A 22,643-nucleotide genomic window follows, 5' to 3' on the forward strand; every position below is an offset into this window, starting at 1 on the left:
AAACCAAGAATTAAAACCAAAACTCAAGTGCATGGAGATCAAAGCATCTAGCACATTTTAAGTTCTACTGCAATATAAGTGATAAGTAGTAATTGATTAGGAGTTAAGGAACAATAATTTTAATTTTATTTAACCTAAATAAAATCAGGTTGAACTTCAACAGATAATTTTAAAGTAAAACTGCTTGTCCTAAATTATCATATTAGCTTGTATTGCAACTAAAGGTCTGTTAATCCTCATTGTGTGCCCCAATTTTCTAAAAGTCTAAAATCCTATTTTCCAATGCTGAAAATTGCTCTTGTTTGTTTGGGTTCTTTGCGGTGTTTTTATTTTTATTTTTTTAAACAAATTTGAAAAATAATTTGAGGAGGGGTTTTGAGTTACTGAAATAAAGTCAGCTTTTTTTCTGTTATGTTTGTTTTTAACATTATTGGCTGACCAAATTTAATCTTTACTACAAATTTGTTTTTTTTTTGTGGGTGGGACTTTTTTTAACCATACTTTTTTCTTTAAAGGCTATAATGGATCCTTGAAGACACTGTAGTTTCTTAGGACACGTACACACATTAAATTTTAATAAGTTCTTGATAGATCTTAGAGGTATATTTCTCTTGTCTCAGTGTCCCCTCCATTAATTTAATGCTTCATATTCTAGTCATGGAGTAGAGCAGACTGTTGGAGAACAGAAAGTGGCTATCACCCATAATCTTTATGAACGGTGCGTTTGAAGTAGTACTGATATGGATTTGCGGAATCTGTTCATGCTCTTTGAATTTCTACTGGTGTTACCATGCTTTAGATTGTTGTTTCAGTTCTCCAAGTTTATTCTTGAGAACTAATAGTGTAAGACAGAAGCAGAGTATGAAACTGACCATAAAAGTGAGAGGAGCTTGTGGACGTGCTGTTTGTATTAATTTAGAAAATATAGTGAACTTTTTAAAGCAAAATGTTGGCACTAAGACATTTTATAGGGAGCAGAAGCAGGATCAAGATGGAGTAATTAAAACAATTAAGTTCAGCAAAATGTGCATAGAAGCTTTCAGATACATTCTAAGAAAATCTTGTCATTAGGACTTTGTCTACACTTGCGGCGTGGTGTGGGATACATGTAGCTATGTGCCACAGTGAAAGGCAAGGCAGGTTGTGTCCACGTTTGTAAGTGTGGTGTGTATCTACATGTGGCAGTGAAGGGCTCAGGTAGCTCTCTACTGCCAGAGTCTTCCCTGCTGTGTGGAAAGGTTCCAGCAGGGTGGAGGCAGTGGGACACTACATTGCCAAATATAGCAGTGTAGACGTGGGAGGCGCTGCTTAGCCATGTAGAGAGCCATGTAGGGTATAGGTATGTAGGGTACTCTACTCAATTTGCCTAACCATGCCTCACCATCTACACTGCTAGCTGGGCATGCATTGTCTGTATTGTACACACCACCCTAAGCGTAGACGTACCTTGGGAAAGGACTTAGGTATGCATGGCACTTTTTGCTAAGGGAGAACATCTTTTAATCTTTATAATTTAGGTCATGGAAGAGGTTAACAGGAGAACCATTTCACAATTCACAGACTTCTGTGTAATTTAGAAAAATGTCATTGCTGTAGAAGTGCTTGAGATTCCAATCCTTTTCTAAACAAGCACAGCAGATTGTTAGGTCATATAAGTAAGAAAAGAATTTATTCGTAGTTTCTTGTAGATTTCCATTAACAAGCAGACATAATTTCTGTGAAGCACTCTTAATGGAAAGGCAATAGAGAAACTTAAAACAAAGTGTGCAGTGGTGACTTTAGAAATCTGCTTAATCACACAAACATACACTGATGTCTATAATAAGGGGCCATATTTTATTTGAAATGGGCCTCCATTAGAAACATTAACAGAAATTGTGCCTATCTGAAGTGTTAGTAAAAGAGGAGTAGCACTATGTATACACAAGGACGTGTATTAGTGGATTTAAGCCATAAAAGAAAGTGGAGTCCTTTTTCAGCACTTAAAGTGGAGAAAGCAAATGTATACTATTGCTTTGAGTACTTTTGAATGAAAACTGTTAGTTTTATTTCAAATATTTTATTAATGTATCAAAAAAAGTCATTACAGAAATATATCAGATGTATCATATTGACAGGTCAGGTTTGAGGCTGGAGGGAGATGACAGGTGTACCTCAAAATTCAGGTCTGTTCTGAAAAATGGCTGTGAAAATGGCATTGTGTGAATATCTGTCTTTATTGTTTTCTTAATTATCTCCCCACTAAATGTACTCAAGTTAGGGCAAAAAACATCCTTTTACTTGTAACTTACAGCCTCACAATCTCAGTCTGGATTCTGAAAGTCAATCTGGAATCTTTCCACCATGCATATTATCACCACTAATAAAGGCCCAACAGATCAAATTTGGCCTTGGTGTAAGACCTCTGTCCAGATGTTGTTCATCCTTCCAGGAATGGTGTCTGTTTTCCTAATCTCACATAAATATCTGCATTGCAGTTACCTTCAAATGTCATCACGCTCCCCAGATAGCAGAACGCATCTACCCATCCGATTTCTTTTCCATCCATGTACGCTTTTGCATCTGTTGTCCAGTGTCCTACCTTTATAATCTTGGTTTTCTCTGCATTTACTTTCAATCCAATTTTTGCTGCTTGCTATATAAAAGACCTCTCAGAAAGAATCAGACTATCACAGCTCATGCCCATCAGGGACTCTTGTGGACAGATATTGAAAACATATGAAGAGCAAGCCAAATTATGGAAAGAATATTTCCTTTCTATATTACTGTCCAGAGCTGACGATCATGCACAGGTTCAAGAGAAATGCCAATGCTAAATTAAAAACGAAAGAGGGACCAATAACACCCGATGAAATTAAGCAGCCATCAAAGGCCTCAAACAAGGGAAAGCTTCTGGGTTTGACTGAATTCAAACAGAAGTAGCACAGGTGGGAGGTGAAATTCTGATTGAGCAGCTAACAAAACTTTAACGAAATATGAGTGAAAGAACCAGTGCCACAAGACTGGAAAGATGGTATCATTGTGGCATTGCCAACAAAGAGTGATCTTACTCAATGCACAAATGGGGGAGATACTGTATTGCTATCAATCCTGGGCAAAGTATTGGCTACTGTTAGGCTGAGTAGAATGTAGAAGGCAGTGGATGAAATATTACAACAACAGGCAGGGGTCCATGTGGGTGGATCATATTGTGAACAAATATTCACTCTTTGCCAGATCATCGAAAAAAGCTACCTCTTGGCAGAAACCCATCTTAATCAACTTCACTGACTTTAAGAAAGTGATTGATAGCATCCACAGAGACCCCATGGAATATTGCTAGAAGCTACAGGATACCAGGCAAGCTGATTAAAATAGTGAGTTCTTATGATGGAAGTAGATGCACAGTAAGATTGGTTACAGGCTTGGGTAAGTGGTTCAGTATTGTGGCTGGTGTTAGACAAGGGTGTGTGGTGTTATCAACACTCTTCGCATTAGCACTACACTGGATAATGATGGAGGCAACAAAAAGCACTGCAGAGGGTACAAAATGAGTTAACGGATACGAGTTACGCAACCTTAACTTTGCCAGTGACATTACTTTACCAAATAAGATGTGGAACAGAATGATTACCCTTACATCAGAGGTAGAACAGGAAGTAGCATCAATTGGATTGGAAATTGGATTAAAAATATTAGCATTGTCAAATCTGATCAACCCCTTTCTGCTATAGGACTTCTTGAATAACTGTGTTGTTTGGGAACTTTCTCAATTCTTTAATTAAAGAGATAGAGCTTTCATGTCATATATGTTACTTAAATAAGTATGCTGTAGATTTAATTGAAGAAACTCATTACCTTATTGGTACATATTTGGGATACAGGAGAACTGGTAGGCACAGTTGAACAAAGAAGAATACAAGGTTTCTGGCTAGGAATCTAATGGTGGTATTTAAATCCTCATTCTTGCATTTTCTTTTCTCTCTTTCCTTTAACCCCTGTCCTGGCCATTCATATTGGGACATTGATTTGTGTCATATTTGACAGTTGCATGTTTTTGTCTGAAGGCATGAGTGAAATGAGTGCTTTAGTAGAAACACTTTCAGTAGGGTAGTTTTGCTCAAATGAAGAATCCTGGTTTATTACGGTTTTATAAGGTTGTTTCGTGACATTACAATTGTCAATGTTTGAAAAGTTTTCCAGGGGCAAGTCCCCAAATAAACTGGGAGTCTGGAAGCTGCTGGGCCTTCATCTACCATAGAGATCTATAGATATTCTGGTGAATTTTAGTTTTTTAGAATAGATTATCATCAGGAGTTCAAAACTTAAACTCTGTTTTGTGATATGTATTTTTTCCAGTAATACTGAAAACCTTAAAGGGTTTGGGCTCACTGTAGCAATCCTTGATGGTGGGAGGTTGGCATTGCAGAAAACACATTGCAAATGCCACAGTTGTGACTGCAAGCAAAACAGAACAGTCCCATTCCTCCCTCACCATTCCACTGCAGCCTCAGATGTGGGAGGGATAGTTTGGGCCAGCTGGAAGAAAAGCTCCCCCTTCTCCACCCCAATTTGGGATTAATATAGGATCAGGTTTTTTGGACCTTGTTATGGGCATAATACTGGTTGCCTTTTTGAGGCTGGGGGGAAAAATTCCCTCCAATTGGCCTACGCAGTGTGTATTTTTGTCACTTTTTCCTCTCAGGAGCCCAGGGATCTTGTGTGTAGATTAGGTGGCAAAATTAATTTTTGTTGCATTTTGGCAGGTGTTCAGTTCAGGTTATCGTTCAGTGGGGATCTAATTTCCTGATGAACTGGAATTGGAAGTGGATTAGGAGAAGGCATCTCCTAGAGAAAGTGGGAAACGGGGATGGGGCTCCTAATGACTGATAAAGCAAGGAGACAGTGCCCTCTTTCCTACTGCTTAGCTCTCTGATGGAGGAAGCGGGGGTGATGGAATCCCAGCAGCATTGCTGGGATCAGATTAATGGGGTGGGGGCACAAACAGTGACTCTCCACCAGGTGCTATGGGTTACAAAGGAGGGATGACCTGGACTGGATTAGTTATTACCAGATAGATACCAGATGCATTACTTAATAAAGTTGTGGTCTGGTTAAATCCCATTTGTCTTGTATTTTTTCCTGCAGTATTAGCTACTGTATGTGTGATACTGATACTGTAGGTTTTCCCCAAGTGGAATAGTAGTAAATATTTTGTGTGGCTGGGGGTTTTATAATACTGCTTTCATTCTGGTGCAGTGGTTCTCAAACTTTCCAGACTACTGTACCCCTTTCAGGAGTTTGATTTGTCTTGCTTACCCCAAGTTTCACCTCACTTAAAAACTACTTGCTTACAAAATCAGACATAAAAATACAAAGTGTCGCAGTATACTATTACTGAAAAATAACTTACTTTCTCATTTTTACCATACAATTATAAAATAAATAAATTGGAATACAAATTTTGTACTTACATTTCAGTATGTAGTATATAGAGCAGTATAAACAAGTTTGAGTAGCAGCTGTGTTAGTCTGTATGCGCAAAAAGAACAGGAGTACTTGTGGCAACTTAGAGACTAACAAATTTATTAGAGCATAAGCTTTTGTGGGCTACAGCCCACTTCATCGGATGCATAGAATGGAACATATAGTAAGAAGAAATATATATACATACAGATAAGTTGGAAGTTGCCATACAAACTGTGAGGGGCTAATTAGTTAAGATGAGCTATTATCAGCAGGAGAAAAAAAACTTTTGTAGTGATAATCAAGATGGCCCATTTAGACAGTTGACAGGAAGGTGTGAGGATACTTTACTACAAAGTACAAAAGTTTTTTTTGTAAAACTAGACAAATATCTAGATGAGTTAATGTCCCCACGGGAAGACCTCTGAGTACCCTCTGAGATATGTGTACCCCTGGTTGAGAACCACTGGTCTGGAGAGTGGACAAAAGAAAGACAAAGCCACCATTTTCAGTGACACATGTTTTATGCTCTGTTTTAACTTCTGCAGCAAGTGGATAGATTGAGGCTTTTATGTTGGAGGGGAAAATCAGGGTATTGTTTGGTGTATATAACTTCTAGTTGGTTATTGTGTTTATGCATTGTTGACTTGTGGATGGTATGTCTCTCATTTTATTTTAAGTTGTTACCTTGCTGAACAGTGATTTCTCATGACACCACAGTAGCGTGAAAATCCAGTTGAGGAGATTGTAAATTCTTTCTTAAACACTGAATTAACCATCCCAAATGCAAATAATTAAAATGTAAACATTAATTATTTTGACACACAGCTCTTTTAATAACTTGACACATGAGCATATGTTATATCTTAGTAGCAAAAGCATATTTCAGTTGTGTGCTGAAAATGCTGTGTTTAAAGTATGATTATTCCCTACAGTGCTGTTTCTTTTATAAATAATTAAAAAAAAAATTCTGTAAAATTTCTTTGATTCATATATTCCATCACATCCACCATCATGTGTTGGGTTTTTTTTGTTTGTTTTTCTCTGTCAAAGTGGTTTGAAGCTTTAAAACTTCTCTCATAATTTTAAATTCCTGATAAGAGCAGTCCATATTTTGAAAATAAAATTTAATTCTTAACATATGGGGTATCCAGATGTGATATGGCAGCCTACATGGGCTATAATTTTCTTTTATTAGTTTGATTACTGATAAATAACTATATTGTGTGATAGACCAATCCATATGATTCAATGTTTTGGAATTGCTTCAAAACTGTGGACAAATGGAGTTGTTTAATCAGCAGTCAATTCATTAATACTGACAAATACCCAGGTCTGTTTTTTTTGTTTTTTTTATTTGTTGATTCCAGTTCATAGTAAATAAGACTTTCTAGGCAGTGCATATCTCGGGGATTAATGCTTTCCTCCTTCGATTGTAGTTTCTTGGGTTTAGGCCTCTTACTTTATACTGCAACACCATCCAAGGCATAAATGTACTGTGTAACATGTTATTGCTTAATCTAAATTAGGATGGAAATTGTCAGTTTAATGTGTTCCCTCAATATTTATGACTTGTCTTTCAGTAAGATGTCTGCCTGCAGCAGCAGGATTTTAAATACCAGTTATATTTATATATATTATTTTTGAATACTCTTATACGTGATAAAAAGTGCTACTCACTATTTGAACACTCAGAGCATTGTCTTCATTTTGCATGGTGCAATTTCCTTGATTTTGTAAGCTTAAATTGGACTCTTGACAACCATTTTCTTTCCTTTTTAATGCCATGGATCACAAACAGACAAGCAGCAACAGAAGAGCAATGTGTAACATCTTTCAAGTATGATAGGCTCCACTTCAGCAGAGCACTTGTGTATGTGCTTAAATTCATCCCTATTCAGCAAAGCACTTAAGCATGTTCTTAAATCCCATTAACAGAATTTAAGCACATGCTCAAATCCTTTGTTAAATCAAGACCATAATCTTGTCCCAGATTATAAATTCAGAGTATTTATCCTTGTTTAACAATTGGCAGGAAATTTGCTGGTTTAAGTTAGTTAAATTAGGTGAAATCCTATCTCTGTTGATATCAATGGGAGTCAGTGGGACTAGATGTTATTCCTGGAACATGATACAAGAAGTCTTAAAGTGTGGGATAGAAAATTTACAATTATGTTTCTAGAGGGTGTCTAGTTTATTAATAATCTAGATTACCACAGTAAATACATTACTGTAGAATAATATATTGAAATCTTGTAAATTCCTTTCATTGTTGAAATTGTATTGAGATGCAATAAGTAATACGTTAAATCCCAAAGCAGTATTTTTGTAGTCTATATCTGTAAACTATCATAATAATTGATGACAGCCAGAGAATAGGAATAAACTTTCCATTCTTCTTTAACAGATCACAGAGCTATTGGATGTTTCAATGGAATTGGGATGCTTCTTAGCTGGAGCACTGATCTCTTCTCAGGGTCACATGGTTACTGAAGAGATTATGTCCTGTATTGAACCAATACGTGACTTTCTTGCCATCATTTTCTTTGCATCTATAGGTAACTTTTTTAGAAAGTTCATTAAAAGTGTCAGACTGCAAGTGGGGGGGAGGGGTTTACGGGATTTTTATTTTGTAAAAATATTAAGAAATGTATTCACTAACTACATTAACTTACTAATGTTTTATTTTTAAATACAGTATTGAAATATTTTATGGATGTGTAAATTAAATCTGTAATAACTCTGGCCTCTTATTGGCATTTTTAAATGCCAATTCTTGAGTAATTGTTAAATCTCTCAATTAAATTGGACCTGTTTTACACACGGAGGGGGAGGGTGAATTTGGCAGGCTAGTGTAAACCTGTTGGGTATGTACAAGTGACTGGGTTGGAATATTCATAGCTAATAGTTCTCGGCTGAACTGTTAAACCACCAAGGGACTTTTCAAGACACAGACAGCCTCAAGCCGTTCCACATCCTCCTTGGTATGACTAAGCTTGGGTGTCTCCCCACACTTCCCTTGTTGCCCCCCTCAATGGCCATATTGGGATCTTTGGGCTGCCTATCATCAGCAGCTCTCCAAGGCATCTAGCTCCCGGATTGAGCACCAGAATCTGCGCTCTTCTGTTCCTTCTACCCCTCCATCTCAGTCCCCACCACAGGAGGAGTTGTTGGAAGAACAAGAAAAAAGAGCTAATGAGGCAACCCCTTAAACAAATACTTATTTGTCATCCTCTGATGAGGCATTTGTCTCACCCCCACACCCGCACAGATGATTTCAGACAATTTCAGGACCTGATGAACTGTCACTGACACTCTCCACATTCCCTTGGAAGAAGTCCAAGAGTTCCAACATAGATTATTGGATTTTCTTCATACTCCCTCTCTACTCAAGTAGCCTTACCCATAAATGAGGCTTTTCTAGAGCCCACAAAAACAGTTGGCAAATCCCTGCCACAGTGCCACCAACTTGTAAGAGGGCAGATACAAAAATACTACATTCCTGCTCGAGAATGGCATTTTTGTTCACGCATCCAGCCCCCAACTCTTTGGCTATAGATGCTGTGAATGAATGCAACAGACATTATTAAAAAGGACTCTCCCTACCCCATGATAAAGATCTAAAGCATTTGGACCACTTTGATTGCAAGAGCTACTCATCTGCCTCTGTGCAGTTCAGAATTGCTAATTATCAGGTGCTCCTTGCTAAATACAACAACATTAAGTATAGCAAGTTTAACTCCTTTATTGAACATCCCCCCCTCCGAGGATAGTTTAAGGCCATCTTCACTGAAGACCAGCTCCTAGCAATAACTTCTTTACAAGTTTCCCTCAAAGTAGCTGATACGGCAGCTGTTGTCTCCGCAGCTGTTGTCATGTGGTGAGCCTCATGGCTGCAGTCTTCAGGAATCTCAAGGGAATAATATAGTGGAAGGCTTTCCCTTTGGTGGTCTCAGCGAGTCCACAGATGAGTCCTTACACTCTCTGAAGGAATCAAGGGCTACCCTTTGTTCACTGGAGTTCTGTACACCTGCAAGCAAGAGAAGATTAGATAGAAAATTGAGCCCATTGTGACCTACTTACCACGGACCCTGAGAACTTCCTAGAAAGAAACTTACACTGCAGAAAAGAAAAGCGTTGACTACTTTGACAGCAACAGCTCAGCCGTCCTTGTCAGCCAACCATACATTTTGATACCTTTGTTTGGGGTTTACGAACAATCCCACTTTTTGCATCTGACATTGCATCATCCTACTGTGATCTGCCCACCTTTTGGCGATCACCTCTCTCATTTTCTCACCTCATGGGAGTAGATTACTTCCAATAGATAGGTTTTGGAGGTTATAACATGAGGCTGCTCCATCCATTTCAAGTCCATATCCTCTTCCCATCCCCTTCCTTGTCCCTTTCAGGAACCCATCTCATAAACCTCTGTGGAGACAAGAGGTTTTGTCCCTTCTGCATATAGGAACGGTGGAACTAGATCCCACCCAGCACAAAAGGAAAGTGTTCTATTCCAAATATTTTCTGGTTCCCAAAAAGAAAGGCAGTTGGAGACTGGTCTAGATCTCAGGATGCTAAATGCCTCCATCAAGGAGAAGAAGGTTAGGATACTTGAAGCTATTATACCATTTCTAAATCCGGGGTGACTGGTTCGCAACCCTCGATATACAAGACACATACTTTCATATTGCAATACATCATTCTCATAAGATGTTTCTATGTTGTGTCGTAAGTCAGAGGAGCACTTCAAATGTCAAGTGCTCCTCTTCGGGCTTCCTACTGCCCTCAGGATATTTACAAAGGTTATGGTGGTAGTTGCCACCAAATTTCAGTAATGGGGAGTAGTTGTCTTCCTCTAGCTTGATGATTTGGCTACACCAAAGTTCAAGTCACTATCAAGAAAGCTGTGACTCTGTTCAACATGCTAGGGCTTCATTTTAATACTGAGAAGGCCTCCCTCTCACCAGTTCAGCAAATAGAATTCTTAGGGACCATTCTGGTTGCTACAAATCCAGACCTTACCTACCAAAGGTCAGATTTACTATATTAACAAATTTGGTTATGCAAGTACAGAGGAGTCCTCAGATAACTGCCAGGACTTCTCTGCAGCTCCTCAGCCACATGGCAGCATGTACCTTCCCCACATCACATGCCAGGTTACAACTCTGCTGCTTCCAGGCCTGTCCAACAGACAAAGATTGAACAAGTTACTCTCCATTCCTCATCATCCATTCCTCGTCATGTACTAGTGTCCCTTGACAGGTGGAAGAATCCCAGCAAAGTCCCCTTCACCCATCCACCCCCCCACCATCACTATTGTTTCTGATGCTTCCCTTCTAGGATGGGGGGCTCATCTTCAAGAGCACACTATTCAGGGCATGTGAACCTCCCAAGAATCTTTTAACCTTCTGGCACTCAGGGCCATCAGAGTTGCCTGTCAACACTTCCTTTGTATGATCTAAGGACAATCTGTCAGAATGTCAGACAATAGGACCAGTATATATTACATACATTCTCTTGGGGAAGCGAGATCCTCTTCCCTTTCTGCAGAAGCAATAAAGCTATGGAACTGCTGTGTAGTCCATCACATCCTTATTGCAACTGTTTGCATACCTGGCCTCCAGAATGCCATAGCCAATGATCTAAGCAGGCGCTTCTGTCCAGATCATGAGTGGGAACTCAATAACACCATAATAAAACAGATATATCTTTCTTGGGCTTTCCCAGAAATAGATCTTTTTGCCACCACCACCAAGAGACCGTTTTGCTAAAGAGGAGGTCTAGGTTGTCATTCCTTGGGAGATGCCTTTCACATCTCCTGGTCAAAGAACTTGCTCTATGCTGTCTTCCAACACCTCTCATCCTCAGAGTCCTACACAAGATTAAACAGGACAAAGCCAAAGTTACTGTGATTGTGCTGACTTGGCTGAGGCAGGCATGGTTTCCATACCTAATTTGTCTCTCATCTCACCCTGCTATCAATCTTCTGTTAATGCCCGATCTTCTCACTCAGGACTTGGGATGAAGAATATTTCCCAACCTGAACATTCTATGAATCAAACCTTGGTAACTCGTTGCTTCTTGGGAATAGAATTATCCTATTCTATAGAGGTTCAACAGGTACTGTTGAATACCAGAAAAGAATCAACTAGAAAAACTTACCTGCAGAAATGAAGAGATTTTTACCACTGGGGTATGCAACAACAACTCTCTTCCACCAGCTCTCCCCTCTTGGAGATTATAGAGAACCTTTTCATTTTAAAGAACACAGACCTTTCTCTGAGTTCTGTTAATGTTCACCTAACAGCCATCAGTGGGTTTCATTCTCCTGTGGAAGTGTGTTTGGTGTTAGCTCATTTTGCAACTTCAAAGTTCCTCACAGGGTTATTTAATATATTTCCGCAGGTCAGGAAGCCCACCACCGCGTGGGATTTGAATTTGATCTTCAACACTCAGTTGAAACCTCCCTTTGAGTCACTGGCCACTTGCTTGCTTTTCTAGTTATGCATGAAAACAACTTTCCTGGTGGCTATCCCCCTGCTCGCATAGTTGGTGAGCAAGAGGATTGATGGCTGATCCTTCCTACAGATTTCAGAGTAACAGCCATGTTAGTCTGTATTCGCAAAAAGGAGTACTTGTGGCACCTTAAAGACTAACCAATTTATTTGAGCATAAGCTTTCGTGAGCTACAGCTCACTTCATCGGATTCATACTGTGGAAAGTGTAGAAGATCTTTTTATATACACACAAAGCATGAAAAAATACTTCCTCCCACCCCACTCCCCTGCTGGTAATAGCTTATCTAAAGTGATCACTCTCCTTACAATGTGTATGATAATCAAGGTGGGCCATTTCCAGCACAAATCCAGGGTTTAACAAGAACGTCTGGGGGGGGAGGGGGGTAGAAAAAAACAAGGGGAAATTAGGTTACCTTGCATAATGACTTAGCCACTCCCAGTCTCTATTCAAGCCTAAGTTAATTGTATCAAATTTGCAAATGAATTCCAATTCAACAGTTTCTCGCTGGAGTCTGGATTTGAAGTTTTTTTGTTGTAATATAGCAACTTTCATGTCTGTAATCGCGTGACCAGAGAGATTGAAGTGTTCTCCGACTGGTTTATGAATGTTATAATAACAAATAACAGAACGCCACTAGCCGTCACCTTCAGCCCCCAACTAAAACCCCTCTTCACCTTTTATTAGCCTTTTATTTGGGCAAGGCTAGATCCTTTCGTGCCTGTCCTAGATTATTTATCTCTTTCACTAACAGAGTTAAAGGGATACCTGTGTTCACCCAAAGATATTCCAAATGGGTTTCTAGTTGAATTCTCTCCTGCTGCAAGGCTGCTAATGTCCAGCGACCTCCTAGGGCTATAGCCCATTCTACCAGATCTCAGTCCACTTCTGTACTCCTACTTAAAAAAAAATGACCTATTGTAAAAATTAACAAAGCTGCCACATGGGCCTCCATCCACACTTTCTCAAAGTACTATACCTTAGTGCATGTATCTCAGGCAGATGCTGCCGTTGGAATTGCTGCCTTCCAGATAGTCTTAGACCCTGCTCCAAAACACCCACCTCCATTTGAGGAGTACTGCTCATGAGGCACCTGAAGTGGAGCACATGTAAGGACATAACTCAAAAAAGGAAAGGTTTACTTACCTTGTACAGTACCTGGAGTTCTTCAAGATGTTTGTTCATATGGATGCTCCATTACCTGCACTCCTTCCCCCCCCCCCCCCCCCGCTTCAGAATCTTTTTTACATGGGATAGAGAAGGAACCAAGTGCTGTTTGTCCATCACAACCGTATATACCCTTGTACTCCTGCGGGAATTCTGTGCCAAAAAATTAAAAATTCTGTGCACAGTATTTTCAAATTCTGTATATTTTGTCAAAATAACACAATATAATCACACCAGTTTCAATTATTTTTGGTCATTAATTTCAAATTACCTGTCAGAAAGTATGTCTGTAACAATACAGACAACAAAAAAGATTCAGGAAATATTTTTGACAGATTCCTTACTAGGCATATTAATACAGAACTCTGAGTAATAATTAATTTAAACTATAATACAGAACCATATTCCCCGCACCCCTCAGAAGCAGTGCAAAGGCTTGGGCGAGTCTGGGGTAATGGAGGAGCTGAGGGAGAGGGAAGTAAATTATTGGGAAGGAGCTTTGGTGTGAACTTGGAGAGTTGTTGGGTATGTGTGGGGGAAAAATATGGAACAGGTTTTTTTGGGGGGTGGGGAGGGATTGTTAGGGAGCTTCCCCCATGCAGACCCTGGCTGATCCCAGCCTCTCCCATTCAGTCAAGCACATCTGCCCCTGTCCACATGTGTTCTTGCACCCCTATGTGTCGCAACACCTCCTGTCCACATGTCCCTCAGCCCCCACTCACATACCCATTCCCCCATCCCTGTGTGTCCCTGTAGCGCTTCCTCCTATCCCTAATGTCTGTGTCCCCACCCAGCCACCCCCGTCCCTGTGTCCCTGCACCCCCATCCCCATGCATCTTTGTGCCCCCATTAAGCATCCCCCTGTCCCTATGTGGCGCTGCACCCTTTCCCCCCATCACCATGTGGCCCTGTGCCTCCACTCCCATTCAGCTCCTGCCCCAGTCTGTCCTCCCCCACTAGCCCTTATGAGCCCCTATCTGACCCCCTCCACCACCCCACGCTGTCTGTCTCCCCATAGCCCCTGTCTCCTGACCTGGTCTGACAGGTGCTGTGAAGAAGGCAGGTTCTTTCTCTTTCCTAGCTGTCCAGGAGCTGCTGCTGTGTTCTATCACCACAACGCCTTCTGGTGGGTAAAAGGCGGAAATGCAGCAACATTTCGGCAGAAGCTTTTTTTTTTTTTCTGCACAAAAAAATAAAAAGATGTGCAGCTCATTCATTATGCACGTGTGCAGTAGCACAGAATTCCCCCAGGAGTAACCCTTGGTACAAAGCATGAGGATAAGCTAGGGTGTGTGCATGGACCAAACAGGCATTTCTACCACCTACCAAAAATCTCTGATCAAAGGGGCATGGGGCACATGCACACCTAAAGTGGAACAATCATAGGGACAAACGTTTGAAGAACTCCAGTTACTTTACAAGTTAAAAAATCTTTCCTAATCTTGTAGCTTCCCCCCAGAACAACCAGCTAAACAAAAGCAAAAGAAATCACAATTATCTTGTAACATAACTATGTTGTTCCAGTGATTTCCACAGATGTATTTAAGAGAAACTATTACAAAGAAAACCAATCAGGAATTCATCATCCTTTGTATGTTTAGAAATGTACATGTAAATGTTCTTGTGTTATATTCACTATTACTGGAAAATGATATGGTAAAGCAATAATATTTCTAACCCATTCTCGGTTTCTCTTACAGGGCTTCATGTTTTCCCCACCTTTGTAATATATGAACTCACAGTCTTACTATTTCTTACATTATCAGTGGTAATAATGAAGGTATTTTTTTCTTTATCTTTTGATAACATAGGTATTTTAAGTGCTGCATGCCATATAATACATGTAATCTTTAAAAAGAAGTGCTTAAGTATAGAATTGTCATATTGGCAAAGATTTCTTCTGAATACAGTGTGTGTCTGTGAAATATAGTAAATGTTTTTATGTAATAATAATAATTAATTAATACCTAGTGCTTTTCATAAGTAGATCTCAAAGCACTTCACAGTATTTGATGTATTTATCCTTGCAACACCACTGTGAACTAGGGAAATATATAAAGCGTTATTACTGAAGAATGTGTTTAATATCAGTTTTTGCTATATATTCTGTAATTTTTACTTAGTATTATATTTTGATGTGAGACTCCCAGTATTTAATGGGACTTTTTAACATTAAAGGGGGCTGTTAAATTTAGATTGACATCCATGAGTCTAGATTTTGCAGGATGTATGCCAGCATTATCAAATGTTTTCACTAAACCAAATTCTGTACTACTTGTAGACTGTATAAAGGACAGCTGCTAATGAGCAGTCTGATTTAAGTGTTTAAATGCACAGTAACTGTTGGTTCAGAAGACCATTGTGCTGTTCAATACACGATAATAGAATACCTGGTGTAACTGTTGTTGTATTGATTACAGAGAGCATGCTGTTTTATCTACCATACTTCTAAAAACAAACTTTGTTTTTTAAAGTTTGTTTTGGCAGTGCTTGTCCTTTCTCTGATTCTTCCAAAGAGCAGCCAGTATATCAAATGGATTGTCTCAGCGGGGCTGGCTCAAGTCAGTGAGTTTTCTTTTGTTCTGGGAAGTAGAGCACGCAGAGCAGGGATCATTTCTCGAGAGGTGAGCTCCTTAGAGATATCCACTTCATTTTTAGAAACTGAATAGTTGATTGGGTTTTGTATACTATATTGTATCTGAAACATACAGTCTAAATTGGTAATCTTTTGCTATCATCTTGCACATGCTAACTAAATGAAATAGGCCTGCATAAATCAGAAGATATTTGATGCATGCAAGTCTTTCATAAATATAACTTCACTAAATAATTTATGCATCATTCATATAATTTCATATTGGGCTTCCATATTTTTAAAATGCGGCTTTCCCTTTTGGGTAACTTGTTTTCAATTTAGCACAGTCTTTAATTCTATAAAGAATTAACAGCTATAAAGTTTTGTACTTGATGGAGAATTTCTGATGACACCCAAATTATTAAAGCTAAGATTGAAGACCCTTTAAAATATCGTAGATCTATATGTAACTGATAGTTATTGAAAAGGACTAATGAAATAACAGTGGCCTACAGCTACAGAGTGTGGGGACAGGAGACATACTAGTTTCCCAAACACATCTGTCAGCATACCTTAATCTTGACTTCCAAAACCTGTTGACTTAAATTCTTTTAAGCAAAAATGGCCGGCTTTTCCATAAGTTATGAAAACATGCACTACAGTGAGACCATCAGACTTATTTTCATTTTCAAGCTATTACAACCTTGTTCTCTAGAGGGAAAGCTTGTTGTATGAATTGCAATGAACTATGGCTGCAAACATAGAATCATAGAATATCAGGGTTGGAAGGGACCTCAGGAGGTCATCTAGTCCAATCCCCTGATCAAAGCAGGACCAATCCCCAACTAGATCGTCCCAGCCAGGGCTTTGTCAAGCCTGACCTTAAAAACTTGTAAGGAAGGAGATTCCACCACCTCCCTAGGTAACGCATTCCAGTGTTTCACCACCCTGCTAGTGAAAAAGTTTTTCCTAATATCCAACCTAAATCTCCCCCACTGCAACTTGAGACTATTACGCCTCATTCTGTCATCTGGTACCACTGAGAACAGTCTAGAGCCATCCTCTTTGGAACCCCCTTTCAGGTAGTTGAAAGCAGCTATCAAATCCCCCCTCATTCTTCTCTTCCGCAGACTAAACAATCCCAGTTCCCTCAGCCTCTCCTCATAAGCCTTGTATTCCAGTCCCCTAATCATTTTTGTTGCCCTCCGCTGGACGTTTTCAAATTTTTCCACATCCTTCTTGTAGTGTGGGGCCCAAAACTGGACACAGTACTCCAGATGAGGCTCACCGATGTCGAATAGAGGGGAACGATCACATCCCTCAATCTGCTGGCAATGCCCCTACTTATACATCCCAAAATGCCATTGGCCTTCTTGGCAACAAGGGCACACTGTTGACTCATATCCACCTTCTCGTCCACTGTAACCCCTAGGTCCTTTTCTGCAGAACTGCTGCCTAGCCATTCGGTCCCTAGTCTGTAGCAGGGCATGGGATTCTTCAGTCCTAAGTGCAGGACTCTGCACTTGTCCTTGTTGAATCTCATCAGATTTCTTTTGGCCCAATCCTCTAATTTGTCTAGGTCCCTCTGTATCCTATCCCTACCCTCCAGCGTATCTACCTCTCCTCCCAGTTTAGTGTCATCTGCAAACTTGCTGAGGGTGCAATCCACACCATCCTCCAGATCATTTATGAAGATATTGAACAAAACCGGCCCGAGGACCGACCCTTGGGGCACTCCACTTGATACCGGCTGCCAGCTAGACATGGAGCCATTGATCACTACCCTTTGAGCCCGACAATCAAGCCAACTTTCTATCCACCTTTATAGTCCATTCATCCAGCCCATACTTCTTTAACTTGCTGGCAAGAATACTCTGGGAGACAGTGTCAAAAGCTTTGCTAAAGTCAAGGAATAACACGTCCACTGCTTTCCCCTCATCCACAGAGCCAGTTATCTCGTCACAGAAGACAATTAGATTAGTCAGGCATGACTTGCCCTTGGTGAATCCATGCTGACTGTTCCTGATCACTTTCCTCTCCTCTAAGTGCTTCAGAATTGATTCCTTGAGGACCTGCTCCATGATTTTTCCAGGGACTGAGGTGAGGCTGACTGGCCTGTTGTTCCTTTTTCCAGTCATCTGGGACTTCCCCCAATCACCATGAGTTTTCAAAGATAATGGACAATGGCTCTGCAATCACATCTGCCAACTCCTTTAGCACTCTCAGATTCAGCGCATCCAGCCCCATGGACTTGTGCTCGTCCAGCTTTTCTAAATAGTCGCGAACCACTTCTTTCTCCACAGAGGGCTGGTCACCTCCTCCCCATGCTGTGCTGCCCAGTGCAATTGTCTGGGAGCTGACCTTGTTCGTGAAGACAGAGGCAAAAAAAGCATTGAGTACATTAGCTTTTTCCACATCCTCTGTCACTCAGTTGCCTCCCTCATTCAGTAAAGGGCCCACACCTTCCTTGACTTTCTTCTTGTTGCTAACATACCTGAAGAAATCCTTCTTGTTACTCTTAACATCTCTTGCTAGCTGCAACTCCAAGTGTTATTTGGCCTTCCTGATTTCACTCCTGCATGCCCGAGCAATATTTTTATACTCTTCCCTGGTCATTTGTCCAGTCTTCCACTTCTTGTAAGCTTCTTTTTTGTGTTTAAGATCAGCAAGGATTTCACTGTTAAGCCAAGCTTGCCATATTTACTATTCTTTCTACACATCGGGATGGTTTGTCCCTGTAACCTCAATAAGGATTCTTTAAAATACAGCCAGCTCTCCTGGACTCCTTTCCCCCTCATGTTATTCTCCCAGGGGATCCTGCCCATCGGTTCCCTGAGGGAGTCAAAGTCTGCTTTTCTGAAGTCCAGGGTCCGTATTCTGCTGCTCTCCTTTCTTCCCTGTGTCAGGATCCTGAACTCCACCATCTCATGGTCACTGCCTCCCAGGTTCCCATCCACTTTTACTTCCCCTACTAATTCTTCCCAGTTTGTGAGCAGCAGGTCAAGAGCTCTGCCCCTAGTTGGTTCCTCCAGCACTTGCACCAGGAAATTGTCCCCTAAACTTTCCAAAAACTTCCTGGATTCTCTGTGCACCGCTGTATTGCTCTCACAGCAGATATCAGGGTGATTGAAGTCTCCCATGAGAACCAGGGCCTGCGATCTAGTAACTTCCGTGAGTTGCCAGAAGAAAGCCTTGTCCACCTCATCCCCCTGGTCCGGTGGTCTATAGCAGACTCCCACCACGACATCACCCTTGTTGCTCACACTTCTAAACTTATAATAAATTTGTCAATAAAAATTGAGCCCACAGTCTCAGCACAAAAAACAATATAAATAAATCTACTACTTGAGCTAAAGAACTCCTTTATTCTGTGATAGCAGGAGGCTGTATAGTTGTTGGGGCCAGTTACATATAAGGGAGACATAAAAACGTAGTGTATTATATAGGCATTCTTACTAATGGCAGTATGCTCCCCTCCATAACATGAAGAGTTATAAAAACTGCACTTTTGTAAAATAGTTGCAGCCTGTGCAAACAGAGAACACAATTGTGTGTGCATCCGATGAAGTGAGCTGTAGTTCACGAAAGCTTATGCTCAAATAAATTTGTTCATCTCTAAGGTGGCACAAGTACTCCTTTTCTGTGAGAATGGTTTTCCAACCAGTTATGCACCCACCTTTAGAGTAGCTCCATCTAGGCTATATTTCCCGTAGTTTGTTTATGAGACGGTCATGCACGTTCAAAAGCCTTACTTAAGTCAAGGTCTAGCACTTAAATTTCCAAAAATAAACTATCTGTTTTTAAAGACGTAAACAGCTTTTTTCTGATTTTTAAATTAAAAGTAACTATTTTAAACTCTTCAGGATGTACAGTCATATAGTTATGCCTTTAGAATGAATGTAAGCACTTAGGGTATGGATTATGGCTTGATTTTTATCTGTAAAATGGCTAGCACATTTTGGTGTTAATTAACACCAAATATAGTTTGTGGTGTTTTTGTTTGTTTGTTTTTTGTTTTAAATGTAGTTGATACTTGGCTTTTGGTCTTGTCCAATATTGCATCCTGTGGGTTGCAGTTTTAAAATTGTCCTGTAAAATATACCAATAATTATTTGCATTTCACTACTTAATTTGTGAATACATTTGCATGTGCAGTTGCAGGCACAGAGTTGGAGGCCAGTCTGTGAGGCCTCTATTAAAAGCAGTCCAGAAATTCCCTTATTGGCATATCTCATTAACCTTCCCAACCCTTCCTTAGTTTATTGCATAACTATGAATATGAACGGTAGAGAAGTAATGGCATTCTGATCTCTAATTTTCAGGTATACCTCCTTATTTTGAGTGTAACTACTCTAAGTCTTTTGCTTGCCCCAGCACTGTGGAGAGCTGCAATTATGAAATGTGTACCAAGACCAGAGAGACGATCAAGTACCTGACGAGACTTGTATGGAAATAATAAATTTCTTTGGAAAGAATCTCCTCATTGCTCATTGTGTTTCTATGCAGCTAGAAAACAGGAGGTTTTGATATTCCTCTAAACATGCACTTGGTTCTGAGCCTTATACTGATTTTAAGAAACAAAACAGTACATAAAAAAGGTTGGTATTTTAATGATTGCACAGCTTTTACAGAAAACTTTGTCACATATTAGAATCTGCCAGAATAACTTTTGATTTTGATCCAATCAGTTACGCAGAGTAGAAATTATTTTTTTAAATATTGCATCATGCAGTCGCCTTGAATATTTTGCCTGGATGTGCCTTTTTATTACATTGATTTTCATCATCTACTGTTCATTCATAACAAAATTTTGTTTAAAAAAAAAAAAAGAGGGGGAAGGACAAAGAAAATTCAAGTTATTTTATCGGGCCCATGGTACCTTCTTAAAACAACTCTTGAGAAAGTTAATTGTAACATTCAAGAGTTAATATGCTGGTCCGACATCAGCCACAAAACATATATATCCAGTAGTGTGTAAACTCTAGCCCTTTAAGGGAGAGATGAGGTTTAACAACTCTAGCTTTCAGCTATTTTAAGCATTAAAATATATATCCCCAAATGATGCAGCCAATATTGTATGATATTGTACTTTTGATTTTTGTTATACCTCTTAAAGCAGATATTATGTATTTGCTTACTGTTGTAACTTTAATTCATTTTAATTTGTTCTCATATTTATTGACTACATTTGTGACTAAAAGTTAACTGTGATCAGATGGTGTCCTGACTTTTAAACTGTTTTTAAGACTAACACCAATTATCAACATCTCCCGCTACTGATTATTGTTATACTAATTGTTTACACTTTTTTAATTAATTGTGACCAAAATAAAATGGTACAAAAAGAGAGCCTAAATATTTCAGAATTGAAAATAGATGTGAAAACATTTCAGTGACTCTCTAAAGTGCTTTAGGATGGATGTAGTTAACTTATTCTACATTTAAAATGATTTTGTGTAAATTATGTTTCACAAAAGAGGGACAATTTGGATGTGTTGAGAACATGCATAACTCAAAACTTCAAATTTATACTGAATAAAATGCAAACTTTTTGAAGTGATATTAAAAACATTTTATATTAATATTTGTGATATATGTATGTGCTTCTGTTTTAACAAATTCTTAAAATTTAGTCTGTGTGGTAGAGTAAACCTTGTGAAAGCCGCTCTTTAAATGTCATAGTATGAGCTAACAGAATGTAGTTTACTCTGACAAACTATGAAGATTTAGCTTGTGATTTTTTTGTTTAAAAAAAATGTTTTTGTTAAAATAGAAAGATATATAATTTGTCAACATTTTAGATCCAGTATTATTACACTGCCATATGAAATACCATTTTTGTGAGTCAAAAATAGAAAAATGCACATTAAATATGCATTGTAGAATTTCTTAACTTGCTAATGAAATCTAAAAAAATCTACCAACTGAAGCACTGTTCAATTAATAAACATACCATCTTTAACAGAAAATAACTTTGAAGGCTCTTTATTTTAATTTTTTCATTAATTTCAGCTATAGTTTTCAGTTGCAAATCAGCATTTGACATTCAAATTACAAAAGTAATGGAAATAGAGTGGCAGCATTACCGTACATTTGTTTAAAATAATTTACCGTTCTTTGAGTGTTTTGTCTATAAGTATTCCACTTCTAGTGTGCCTGCGCTTGAAATTGGAATTTTAGCTAGTGGTGTCCATTGGGCCTCACCTGCACTATCCCACCAACCTGAGGTCATAAAAGGTGGAACAAGGCCAATGATCATCAGTTCCTTTACACCTGTGGCTGCGAGATGTAACAGAGAGCAGTGCCCATCTGTTGTACTTGTGCTTCTTCAAGAGAAATTGTATAGTTATCTTTAGTTTGGGTTAATTAGTGTGGGGAAATTTATGTAAGCTTTATTCGTGTGGATCTTATTTTTTTTCTTTGCCGGGTACTGGGTCTTCAGTCTCATGGCTGATCAAAAATCCCTCATTTTTTAAATACGGTTTATGTGAGGCGGCTGTTCCTTTCAATAATGGACACTCAATGTTTATTTTATCTTGGTGAGCAGCATATCACCAAGAAATGTACTTTGTCATTTTGTTTTTAAAACAGACTTGCTTAAAGGTTTTTCTTTTAAATAAGTCTGAGGCTTTCCTGAGACCAGGATAGGCAGGATTCATCTGACTCAAAGCAGTTCTCTACAAAAAATGCCCTGGCAGCTATTGCCACTGACTCAAGTTTTAGGGATCCTGCTTCTTTACTGAAGCATTCCTCTGCTGCTCCTGCTGTCATTCCTTCCTGAGAGGTCTGACAAAATTCCCTCAATTCTTTTTGTATTGAGTGGGCTACTTTAATTCCACTGAGTACTACTGTTTTTGGAAGGGGTGAGGAATAGAGGGTATGGGTGGGTGTAGTGAGAAGTATGCAGGGGCGCTTGCCCCCAGAGTCGCTTTTCCCT

At 39.4% G+C, this 22,643-nt stretch overlaps 1 protein-coding gene across 4 annotated transcripts in view; it reads left to right on the forward strand.

Moving 5' to 3' along the window:
• The window catches only part of TMCO3 (transmembrane and coiled-coil domains 3), a 71,533-nt gene extending 49,855 nt beyond the window's left edge, over positions 1–21,678 (forward strand). Inside the window, exons 11-14 of one of the 4 annotated variants that reach the window (XM_037897237.2) lie at positions 7,853–8,003; positions 14,832–14,911; positions 15,552–15,755; positions 20,029–21,678. In XM_037897237.2, the coding sequence (XP_037753165.1) occupies positions 7,853–8,003; positions 14,832–14,911; positions 15,552–15,755; positions 20,029–20,142 (549 nt within the window). In that variant the 3' untranslated portion in view covers positions 20,143–21,678. Of the gene's footprint in view, positions 1–3,216; positions 3,357–7,852; positions 8,004–14,831; positions 14,912–15,551; positions 15,756–20,028 lie in introns of those variants that run through there. The other 3 variants (XM_037897243.2, XR_005225133.2, XM_037897252.2) reach the window with 3 other exon arrangements.
• The last annotated feature ends 965 nt before the right edge of the window (positions 21,679–22,643 follow it).

Source organism: Chelonia mydas, chromosome 1 (assembly GCF_015237465.2).
Source record: "Chelonia mydas isolate rCheMyd1 chromosome 1, rCheMyd1.pri.v2, whole genome shotgun sequence".
NCBI lineage: Eukaryota > Metazoa > Chordata > Testudines > Cheloniidae > Chelonia > Chelonia mydas.